Source organism: Aotus nancymaae, unplaced genomic scaffold, assembly GCF_030222135.1.
Source record: "Aotus nancymaae isolate 86718 unplaced genomic scaffold, 86718_ANA_hifiasm-v0.15.2.pri h1tg000064l_0, whole genome shotgun sequence".
Classification (NCBI taxonomy): Eukaryota; Metazoa; Chordata; class Mammalia; order Primates; family Aotidae; genus Aotus; species Aotus nancymaae.
In genome coordinates, this window is record NW_026988478.1 from 3,184,617 (window position 1) to 3,196,750 (window position 12,134).

At 39.0% G+C, this 12,134-nt stretch overlaps 2 protein-coding genes across 7 annotated transcripts in view; one reads left to right on the forward strand and one right to left on the reverse strand.

The window, feature by feature from the left end:
• The window catches only part of EFL1 (elongation factor like GTPase 1), a 127,226-nt gene extending 117,125 nt beyond the window's left edge, over positions 1–10,101 (reverse strand). For both annotated transcript variants that reach the window (XR_001106997.2, XM_012449458.2), the window contains exons 1-3: positions 9,989–10,101; positions 9,061–9,170; positions 6,172–6,239 (exon numbers count right to left, since the gene is read on the reverse strand). Coding sequence is in view for 1 of the 2 variants with exons in the window: in XM_012449458.2 (XP_012304881.2) it covers positions 6,172–6,239; positions 9,061–9,151 (159 nt within the window). In the remaining variant the exon portion in view is untranslated. The remainder of the gene's footprint in view (positions 1–6,171; positions 6,240–9,060; positions 9,171–9,988) is intronic.
• Positions 10,102–10,212: 111 nt separating this feature from the next.
• Positions 10,213–12,134, forward strand: part of LOC105715925 (stabilizer of axonemal microtubules 2) — a 31,706-nt gene continuing 29,784 nt past the window's right edge. For 3 of the 5 annotated variants that reach the window (XM_021677459.2, XM_064366151.1, XM_064366154.1), the window contains exon 1: positions 10,214–10,300. In XM_021677459.2, coding sequence (XP_021533134.2) covers positions 10,263–10,300 — 38 coding nt within the window. In that variant the 5' untranslated portion in view covers positions 10,214–10,262. Of the gene's footprint in view, positions 10,301–11,741; positions 11,825–12,134 lie in introns of those variants that run through there. The other 2 variants (XM_064366152.1, XM_064366153.1) reach the window with 2 other exon arrangements.

Consider the following 12,134-nt stretch of genomic DNA (forward strand, 5'->3'; position numbering starts at 1 on the left):
CATATGCATCTTTACTTCCCAAAGAATTAAAATGTAACATTAAAATTTGCTGATTTAGATTTCTGTTTTAAATACTTAAATTTTATTTTTTATTTTTATTTATTTTGTAGAGATAGTGGTCTCACACCCGTCTCGAACTCCTAGCCTCAAGTGATCCTCCCACCTTGGCCTCCCAAAGTGCTGAAATTACAGGTGTGAACCACTACGCCCAGCTAATACTTAAATTGTAAACTATATAGAGCCTCTCTCTTTCTCCCTTTCTCTGTCTCACTCTCGCGTGCAAGTGTGCATGCGCTCTCTCTCTCTCTCTCTCGCTCTCTATCTATATATATTTGAGACAGAGTCTTATTCTGTTGCTCAGGCTAGAGTGCAGTGGCACCATCTTGGCTCACTCCAACCTCCGCTTCCCAGGTTTAACCGATTTTCCCCGTCTCAGCCTTCCAAGTAGCTGGGATTATAGGCATGTGCCACCAAGCCCAGCTAATTTTTATATTTTTAGTAGAGATGGGGTTTTGCCATATTGGCCAGGCTGGTCTTGAACTTCTGACCTCAGGTGATCCACCCACCTCGGCCTCCCAAAATGCTAGCATTACACTGTGCCTAGCCCTCTCTTTTTTTAAGATGATGGGGGCTGGAGAAGTGAAGCTGGTTTAGGGGAAGGGAACACGACAAATTAAAAAACATTACTATTAGGAATTCATAAATGTATTCAAACACTGCGTATCATCCCCTGAGTGTTGCTCATCCAAGTATCAGCCATGAATGATGGGGCAGTTCAAGAACAATTTACAGACAGTAGCATTTGGGGGAATTCTTTCTAAACACCAAGAACGTAGCCATTATTTTCCTATGTATAAGCTGTTTGACAAATTCCAAGCAGAGACTGAAACAGAGGTCTCTAAAGACAAGAGAAGTCTCTACTCCTTTCCCAAATGAACGGATTTTCAATATGCCTTTTTTTAAAAACAGAATACAGTAGAAAATATTTGTAATATGACCATTTAGCCCTCTTTCATATTACTGTACTGTCCACAAATGAGGGTCTCCATCTCATTCTCTAGGCCTTGCAGTACATGAGACTAAGAGTGGTTTCTCTTAAATGAAGATCCCATCCCTTTCCAACTCCTTAGCCCTAAGAACCAGACTAACCTCCTCCTCCTTTCTCCAAAATGATCTTTCCCTTACCCCACCTCCATTCTCTCTGCTGTCAAACTTTTGAAAAATTCTTAACCTTTCTATTTACTGATTTCTTTCATTCAAAAGCACTGAGAATAATCTGTTGACATGAACTGCCACATTTATTCAACCAATTAATTCTGTAATTTTCAGAAAGGCTTCCATTTCCACAGCTCTGGCAAAATCGAAGTCCTAAAAGCTATCAACGACCTCTTTGCAATCCTTATTTTTCTTGATTCCAGTGCAGCATTACATATAGTCACTCTTTGTGTACATGTGTGCTACACGCATATGTGAAATTCTTCGAAGACTCTGAAATCTCTTAATTTACCTCCCATCTCTCCTTAGACCCCACTGCTGGTTCCCTTCACCTCTCCAACCTCTCAGTCAGTCCCTCCTTCAAAAAGTCTCAGTCCCTCGTCAGTCTTCTATAACGAATGTTTTTAAGCACTGAGTTGGTATGAAACATGAATAATACATAACAACAGAACGAACCCCCGAGTATGCAGCATCCCATTTAAAAAGGAAAAAGTTTGTTACTTTTGAAGTACCCTGTGCCCCTGGCTTATAGGTAACCACAATCTTGAATTTTATCTTAATCATTTTCTTATTTTATAATTTTTAAAAACGAGTGTATCACTAAGCAATATATGATGTAGAGTGGCAAGTTTTAAGCCCTTATATCAAGAATCATACTTAACATATTATACTGTCACTTTTTCTCTGCTCAATATTGTTTTCCTGAGATCCACCTTTGTTGATGTAATTCATTCATTTTTATTAAACTGTAGGACTCTATGTCACAAAACTACCAGACCCATTCATCCACTGCATTACTGATGGACATGAAGATTGATTCCAGTTTTTTGTAACCATAACTGAGCTGATATGAATAGCTGTGGGTCTCTTGTACATTCCCTACTGGAACTTCTGAGTTATTAAATCTGCACATTTTCAACTTAACTAGATAGTTCCAAACTATTTTCCAAATAGCTGGACTGATCCACAGAGGAAGAGTGCTTTTTTGATTCATAAGCTCAACAGCTGGTATTGCTGGACTTTATTTTTTAAATAAGATGGGTGACACAATAGCATCTCATGGTTTTAATTTACATTTCTCTTATTTTTAATGGGACTAAGTATTCTTTAATAAGTTTCTTGTATTGGCCATTTAACATTCCTTTTCTGTGAATTGCCTATACAAGATTTTTGTTCACCTTTCTACTGGTTGTAATACAGATTTATTTTGTTTTGGATAGGAGTTATGTATAATCTCTGAATGTTAGTCCTTTGTCAATTATACATGTGTTAATATTTTTCCCAGTTACCAGGCTTGTTTTTTCAATTTCTTTCTGGCATCTTTCATAAATATGTTCTTAATTTTAAGTAGTTTAATTAATTAATCTTTTATAAAATTGTTTGCACATTTCTGTCTTAAGAAATCTTCCTTTAAGGTCATAAAAATATCATCCCATATTATTTTCTAAAAGCTTTATAGTTTTGCTTCTAAGTATAAACAACTTAATTGTGCAACTGATTTGTGTGTGGTGTTAAGTAGAGGCCCAATTTTTTTTTCCACATGGATAACCAACTGCCCAAGAACCACTTGAAAGGTCCATCTTTGTCCCAAAGATCCATATGCCAGCCTACATATCTGTGTCTGTCTCTAGGTGTACTATTGAGCCATCAGCCAATTTTATCATTTAATCGATTCTAGGCCACAGGTTACAAAACATCAATACATTCATAATAAGTCTTGCCAGTGGGTAAGATGTATTTCCATACCCTACTCTTCTTCAGTCGTGCCTCAGCTATTAATTGGTTTATTTGCTCTCCTGTATATATTTTAAAATCAGCATATTGAGTTCAAATTTTTAAAAATCTGTTGGAATTTTTACTGGAATTGCTAAATCTATAGATCAGTATTTTAAAAATATTTAAAAAATACTGAGTTGGCTAATAGGTGAACATGGTATATCCTTCAATTTAAGTTTTCTCCAATATCTCACGGGTTTTGTTGTTATTGTTGTTGTTTTTGTCGTTTTTTAAGAGATGGAGTCTTGTGCTATCCACCAGGCTGGACTGCAGTTGCTGTCACAGCTCACTGCAGCCTCAAACTCCTGGGTTCATGCAACTGTCCTGCCTCAGCTTCCTAAGTAGCTGGGATCAGAGGCATGAGCCACCATGCCCAGCACAGGTACATTTTTTTAATGCTATTTAAATGGTCTACGTTTTAAAATTGCTGTATATTATCTATTTATTGCTCATGTATACTTCAATGGTTTTCATATCCTGAAATCTGACAAAATGTTAGTAATATCTAGCAATTTATTTACATTTTTGTTTCCTTCCTTTCCAAAATTCACTTTTTTCTTTCCAGCTTTATCACTGCAACTAGAACCTCCAGTACAGTGTAAAGTAGAAGTCACAACACAGTGAGCAGAAGGGTGCAACAGCCATTCTTGCCTTATTCCTGGCTATAAACGGAAAAGTTTTAACATTTCATCATTAAGCTCTATCTTCATTGTAGGTTTTTAAAATAAATATCCCACACCAGATTACAGCAGTTCTCTTCTGTAACTATGTTGTGAAGAGGTTTTATCACAGATAGTGAATTTTACTACGTCTTCCATATCTGTTGAAATGATGATTCTCTTCCTTTAATCCGTTAATATAGTGAAATTACCTGTTAAACCAATCTTGAATTCCTTGGGATAAACTCAATTTGGCTATGAATAACCATCTTTTTATACTATGCTGAATTCTGTTAATGAGGATTATAATTTTTATATCCACAATCATAAGGTTGGTATGCAATTCTCCTATCTTGTATTATCCTTAACAGACTTTTGATATCAAAGTTATACTACCTTTATATGATTTGGAGAATACTCCCAATTGTTGGTTTTTTTTTTTTTTTTTTGCGCTATATTTTGAAATGGTTTAAGTAGGGCTGAAATTATTTGTTTCTTGAATGTTTGGCAGAACTAGAGAGTTAAACCATCTGCGTCTTTTCTTTATGGAAAGATTTTTGCCAGGCAATTCAATTTCTTAAATGATTACAGAATAATTCAAGTTTCCTATTCCTTTTTGACCCCATTTTAGTAAGTTATGTTTTTCAGACATTTTTCCATTTTAGTACTTTTAAGTTTATTGGCATATAGTTGCTCATTACATCCTATTATTATCTTATTAACTTCTGTAGCATTTTTCTTTCCTGTTATCACTTACTTCTGCCTCCTCTCTTTTCTTCTTGATCATCTCACTGGTATTTTATCAGTTGTATTACTCTTCTTTAAAGTCATTCATTCCAAAATATTTATTTACATATACCATGCTTTGCATATGTCCCAAGTACAGTGAGCTACATTAGAAACGTTAGCAGGTCAAAAGCATCAAATGTTTCTCAACAACGTCAATGAAAAAAGTTTTCTAGTCAAGATCATCAAAAATTGTCTATATTGCTAGTAATTTTTTAAATCAATAGACTTTATATTTTTAGAGCAACTTTAAGTTTACAGAAATATCAACTGAAGTTTCCCACATACTCTCTCCTCCCACTCACACAGTTTCCACTATTACATCTACCTTGTATTAGTATATGGTGTGATACATTTGTTACAACTGATGAACCAATACTGATGCATTATGATTAATATTTACATAGTCCACAGCTTACATTAGGGTTCACTCTTTGTATCTGTTAGTTGTATTAATCTTTTCCAAAAACAAACTTTTGGCTTCACTGATCCTTTCTATAAAATGTCTATTTACTATTTCATTAATTTATGCTTTACTATTTCCTTTCATCTACTTACTTTAGGATTATTGTACTTTCTCTAAATTCCCAAGTGGGGAAAATATAAGCATTTCATTATTTCACTCAACCTAGCGTTTTTCAGCCTCCTCTAGATAGTATCTTGGGCCAGCTTCCCTCTCAACCCACACATCAATTGCCCAAACTGACCTTCAAGTCTACTGGGTCTACTCTGTGGATTCAATTTTGCTTCCACATCTCCTCTTCTCTGCATTCTCTGTCACCTGATAAACCCTGTTCATCATATCCTAAATTCATTACAGAAACGAATATCTCTATTTTTTTTACTGCCAAGTAAATTATTCCAAGCCCTTTCAACTCATAGTTACAAATAAGAATCTCTTTAATTGTATTTCCTCAAACACTATTTTCAAGCTAGTGTGGTGGCTCACACCTGTAATTCCAGCACTTCCGGAAGTCAAGGCAAGAGGATTGCTTGAGCCCAGGAGTTCAAGATCAGCCTGAGCAACACGGCAAAACCCTGTCTCTACAAAAAATACAAAAAAAAAATAGCCAGGTGTGGTGGTATGCACCTGCAGTCCCAGGTACCCAAGAGGCTGAGAAGCACCTGAGCCCAAGAGGTCAAGGCTGCAGCGAGCCATTCATGATCACACCACTGCACTCTAGCCTGGGCAACAGAGTGAGATCCTGTCTCAAAAAACCCACTATTTTCATCACAATCCTCAGGTATAAGCAGCTTTCCTTTGATACTTAGGTTAACTTGCAAGGTCTTCTATAATCTTATACATTCTCTCTGCCACTGTATTTTCTCCCTCACTAGTTTGTGGGTAAACACTCCACTCAAAGCACAACACACAAATTAGACTTCATCCGTGTTATTCCCATCCCCTGATAGCTTTTCTGTCTTCTCAAACCACCCGACTTATTCACCTACAAAGAATCTCTTTCCATGTGAAATCTTCCACAATTGTGTATCATTTGCTTGTTGCAAAAACTCACTTTTGCACTTATAAAATATTAATATAAAGCAATACAAAGCAATATAGAAGTAACTTTTTCTCACCAGCAATTTTATCTTACAAAATGAACCGGCAGCTTTTAGATGCAAGAACTATGGTTTATACCCTTTTGGATCGCTAAAGAACATATAAAATTGTTCATTACATTATTGACAGCTAATATAGAAATGCAACAAGTATTTAAAAATAATAACATACCTTGCCTGCTAGACGGCTGGAGATGATTCCATTGCTAGATATAAGACAGTCAGCCAGGGTAGTTTTTCCTGTTAAAAAAAAGGCAACATCAATTCAAATCTACATCTTTTTAAAAAGGGGTCATGGGATGGATCACACCTACAGATTTAAAATCTGGTCATAAGAATTGGTTTAGTAAAGATTTCCTATTTACCTATGCTAGGTGACAAAAGACAAAAGAGTTTTATTAGACTTTTGAACAGAATATCATCTGGAAGGACACAGATGCTAGCACTCTAATAATGCTGTAATCTTATCTCCAACCCTGTGGGTCTAATCAACCTCATTTGAAAAGTTGTCAATCAACTTCTCTTAGAGAATGTTTCTTAAATTGAGGCAGACTTTATATAGAGAAAAACACACACTTTTATGTGACAAGGAAATCACAAAACCAATCAAAATATAGAATATCTAACAACTTTTACAGTTACTATAATTTGCCTCTAAGAATTTAATCAAGTTTATCACAATTACTACATCACTTATCCCATATCCAGAACCGTGGCCATGTGTATCAACTGAAGCCCCTGACAGCACAGAATGACAAAAAGACAGCAATAATTTTTGTCTCTGAAAGGCATACTGGGTAAAACATCATCAATAAAATACTGAACATACTCTTCTGCCATATCTCCCCAAGTATGGCGTCAGTTGGCATTTGCTAGTTAAACCGCCTTAAGAAAACACGTATTCATCAAAGAAATTCAGGAACTTCATATCTGTTTGCAATATAGCTGTACTGTTTGCAATATACTATACTGTAACAACCAGTGAAACCTAGTAGCCAAATCTAAACCTAGGAGTCTACTTTATAGGAAAAGGATCTTTGTATATATTTGTAGTACCTTTATTTAAAAGACTACCTATAACTAAAGCCTATGCAATTTTGTGTGGCATAAACAGGTGATTCTGTTTAAAGAATGTCATGGGTATGCAAAATTACTACGACTGTGTTGGAGTAACCAAAGGAGGGCTTTTTCCTTCAAGACAAGTCTTTATTGCACGTTAGGAACTTCAGCAAAGCTGTGGAATCGCTGTATAGTTCAAACCAGAGACCAATCAGTAGGAGAACTGAAGATATTTAACAGTGTGTTATCTGTCTGCCATGTAAGCATGTATTAGCATATAATCCTAGAGCATCACTTTTCTGCTACTCAATAAAGCTAAATTTATTCTAAGTACATCAAGTATATACCTCCCCAGGAAAAAATTATCAAGCAAGCAGGAACTGTGCTTTATTCATGGCGGTATCCCTAGGACCAGAACAAGGCTTGTTATATAATAGACTTTCAGAAAATACTTGCTGAATAAACGAATCGCAGGTTTTCTAAGATAGTACCAATTTAACATGATTTTAAAGAGTAAATTTGATTTGTTACACCCTACTGACTTTCCACTTGATTAAATTCATAAAGAATAAAACTCTTTTATCAGCCTTTATGTTCTCAAAATTCGAGCATTTAATTATAAAAACTCATGGAGGCAGGGTTACTCACTGGATTTGAACTAAAACTCATTCTCTGTTGGCTTCACTTGTAAAGTGATCCACTATCTTTCAGTTTCCATACTCACTTCACTTCAGCTCTTATATCAATGACAACAGCCACCTAACCTGGGACTTTGGATCCACCCTAAGTGGGTCTACCAGTCTAATCTTTCTAATGTTTTATTTGATTGCATCATCCCTGCTCTGTTTTCCCCCAAAGGCTCCCTACTGCCTAATAGTAGATGTTAATGATCGTTTTCATGGTGAAGGGTTTACCTTCCCTCTCATTATCACATTTAATCCTATTGCCTATAAAGTGGGTATAGTTCTCACCCTGTTTTACAGATGCCGTATATTGAAGCTCAAAAAGGCAAAGTACGTAACTTAAAAATGGAGATCTGAACTCAGGTTGTCTAACTCCAGAGCTGGAGCACTTAACTCTTAACTTAGTTCCCAGCCATGAGTAGCTCTATGAGATATGACTTGGTCTGCTTCTTCACCTCGCCGACTAGTCCTTCACCTTCAGGACGGGAAACAGGCTTTATTTCACATGCCCATCCCAATCACTTTGCTGTGGCTACCTAAACTACGAAGAGGTCTGAAATCAAGAGGCGGCTTAGTATGAAAGAGTGCTATGGAATTACAGCAGTATCTGTCAGAAGCATATACACCATGCATTAGCTATCTCTGCCTTTCCCATGTGCTGGGCTTTGACCACATATATTTCCTTCTCCCCTTGATGACACATTCCGACCTGTAATGTTTATCTCCATTTGTCATCTTGAGCCCCCTTCAAGTGTCATCTCTAATACTAATTATGTTGGAGGCGTTTTCTTAACCCCTCGCTTCCCAATCATCTAGTTCTCCTGATTTTAGAGTCTACTTTTTTCTCATGTTTGTCTCATTTTGCTCTGCCTCACCCTTAAAACGTCCTCTACAGCTAGGCTGGTGCCCTACTCATAAATCTCCACCTTCTGACCTACTTAGCAAAATATCTTGAACTTAACAGATGTTTGATAAATATCTAATGAATTAAATAGGATCACTTACCACAGACTCCAAGGACATTATGTCAAGACTACAGACGTTTTATATGTAAAGCCATTTCAAAAACAAACACTCAAGTGCTGGTTTAAAAAACAACATGACATGCTATATAGAAGAATGCTACTCACTAAGTAACCGTGTTCATTTCAAATGCTTTATAGCAAAGCAGGCTTTCCTAACGCCACAGAAAACTTTTAAAGGAAAGAAGACTTGCTTTTTAGCACCACCCTCAACTGCCCACAGCTTCACTCCACTGAGACATACAGAGACACACCTCCCTTATTTAACAAAATGAGCCATTTAAAAAGGATTCTTACCATGGTCAACGTGAGCCAAAACACAAATATTCCTGATGTTGGCAGTGTTTTTCTGGAGTTGAATCATCTTATCCAAGCTGTTAAGCACCATGGTTACTTATTTCCTGAGACTAAAAATAAAATATGTATTACAAATGGCCCAGAGGCTAAAGGTCGGGGCAAAAGAAAAAAATAATAATAAACGCTGGGAGGTGGCAAGGCTTCTCAAACCCCTGAAACCAAGACCCAGTGAATGTTTATTGATGAGATAGACCACCTAGGCCTAAGTCCAGTTGGAGCACTAAAGTCAATATCCTACCACGATTATACTTAAGGAGTTTGCTCATCCTTTCGGATCCGAAGGCTGCGATGAATCACGCAGCTCGTGGGGGCTGGGTGTACAGTGACACCAGTAACTCCGCCGGTGGAGGAGTACTCGCGTCAACTTCTCCAGGCCAATGACCACGTACTTCAGGAAGGGTGGCATGCAGGAGGGAGAGAAGATGCAGAAGAAAATACTCCCTTCCTCTCTTCAGTCTTCCCCCAAGGCCCTCATTCTGACACTCTCGCTCGTCCGCGTGCGAGGTCAAATACCCAGCTTTATTGCTGCCCAGGAAGCCCGAACAAAGTTTTGGGTCACGTGCTTATTATCCAAGCAGGTGCACTGCAGGTCATTTATTCCTTTCTAAATAAAAAAGAAAAACCTCTACGCTACATGCCCTTCATTTCTGCAGGATCTCGGATTCGTTCTCTTTGAGGCTCCGGGTCCACACAGACCGGCGACCGCCCTGGCCCCAGGCTGGAAGTGACACTCCGGGGACCGCAGCTTTCAGCCCGCGCTCGGCCTCAGCCCCCGTTCCCGCCACACGGCCGTAGCAAGCTGGGTCCTCCAATACCGCCCAGAGGCTGGCCGAGGAGGACGCCGGCCCCAGAGCGAGCCCGCACTCACCAGCTGCGGCAGCCCCAAAAGCTCTCCTCTCGGGTCCCAGCCACAGTAAGAGCTTCCGAAACGCCGAGAGCACTCGAGTCCGGAACGCCCGCGTGCCAGAGGGCGGGGCCGGCGGACGCTCGACCTTTCACCTGCGCGTCTCTGACGCCGCCGGAAGCCGGCGCCGCGTGCGTCACCGCGCGTCTCTCTGCTGCCTTGACTACAGCGGGCGCAGTAGGAGTGGAGAAGCTGCGAGTGCTTAGGCGCTGTGGAGGAAGCCGTGGGAGGCAAGAGCATGAGGAGCTGGTGCCTGTGTCAGATTTGTACTTGCGGGTAAGAAACGGCTGGTGTAGCGGGGGGCCGGGGCTTGGGAGCCGACCTAGGGCCTAGTGCACGGAGCCGGCTCCTCGGGAACCCTGAGAGTGGCCGTCCCCGGAGGTGAAGGACGAGGGCGCAGCGACATCCCCGCTTATCCCGCTCCACGAATACTGGCTCCGCACCCGCCGGCTACCTGAGGGTAAAACGTTTCTCCTAAGATTCCCAATCAAGTATGCCAAGTAAAATGCCACCCGGGCCAGGTAAATAATATATGTGAGGCAGCGACGGGATATAAGGCTGGTGAGTAGCGGGATGTGAGTCCCCGCTCCACCCTATCATCCCACACCACACAGATGAAAAAGAGCGGTGCTCAAGGCCCTGAGTCTGCAATCCATATCGCACTTTCTTTCATCTCCAGCTTTCTGTCTTCCCGGCCAGACCATATTCCCATTCCCGTCCAGGCAGCACTGAGATCCGCCTGACTGAAAAGGCAGTTCAGTAGCCCCGCCCCCGGCCCCAAACCTGGAATCCATCTGTGAGTCCTGCCTGACAACCTTCCGTCGCCTATAAACACGGCCTTCTCCTCCCTCAGCTTCACTGTTGACCCAGGAATTAGATCATTATTTGCTAAATGAATATGAATGTGTCAGTCCCTTCGTATTTGTAATCCCCTTCAAAGAAAACACCTGCGTGTTGATAGCAGTTTTTTTTTTTTTTATAGTCTCATAATAAACACAGTTCGTAATTAGATGTAGATTAAAATATCAACAAATTAACTGGGTGTATCAATCTGCAGACTTGCGTGCAGGAGAAAATTTTTACTTTTTCCTAATTTATATCCAACGTAAGTTCCTTTCTCATTCAACTGTTAGGAAATTCAGTCTTCATTATGTTGAGGGCTACCCTTGGAATGGTGTGATTTTACTTTTTGTTTGTTTGGAGTTTTTTTTTTTTTTTTTTTGGTTGTGGTTGTTTTGGTTTTTAAGAGTTTTATCTTTATTTTCTAATAATGCAGTAAATACACTAGGTGTCATATAAAAATCTAAGCAAAAATATCTGCCTTCATAATTCTATCTTCCACAGATAACAGATGTTCTTTAAGAGTTGTTTTACATATGCATTGATTTTTTTTTAACCAAAAAAGAGAATATTCTGAGCATACTATTCTACAGTCTGGTTTTTTACTATTTACAGTATCACCATCTTGCAATGACCATGCATAAAGACCACCCTCATTCTCTTAAATAACTGTATACTATTAGCTTAAATGATATATTGGTCGAGGTTCTTAGTTATGGATAACATAATCTCCTCTGGTTAGTTTAGGCAAAAAGGAATTTATAAGGAATATATATATATAGTTCACTCGGAAGAACTGAAGAAATCATTTTCAAAATAAGCTTCCAGGAGAAACCTTCAAAAATTTTACCACAGAACAGGACTGACAAGGGAGCCACTGCCTCTGCCACAATCAGAAAATTGCAACAGAGCTTTAGACTCCGGAATCACTCAACTCTTCAAAGGTCAAGAAGCTGCCAGGTTAGGAAACCACCTTGCAAATCAAGATGCCACCTAACAACTTCTAGCTCCAATCTTTTGTTGCCTCTATTATATTCCATGCAAGCAAAATAAACGTTGTGCCCTGACTCTCTCCTTATGTAGCTCTATTCTGAATCAAACTATCATGTGAATACATGGTAGGTGAAACCTAAATTGTATGTGGAACTTTCTACATGAGCATGGGAAACTCCCTATTAGATTTTCAGCTTCTATAGTGTTACAAGACACTAAATTGTTATGAAACAATTAATTGTTGTGCTTACATCACATAGGGATAGACCATTATTTG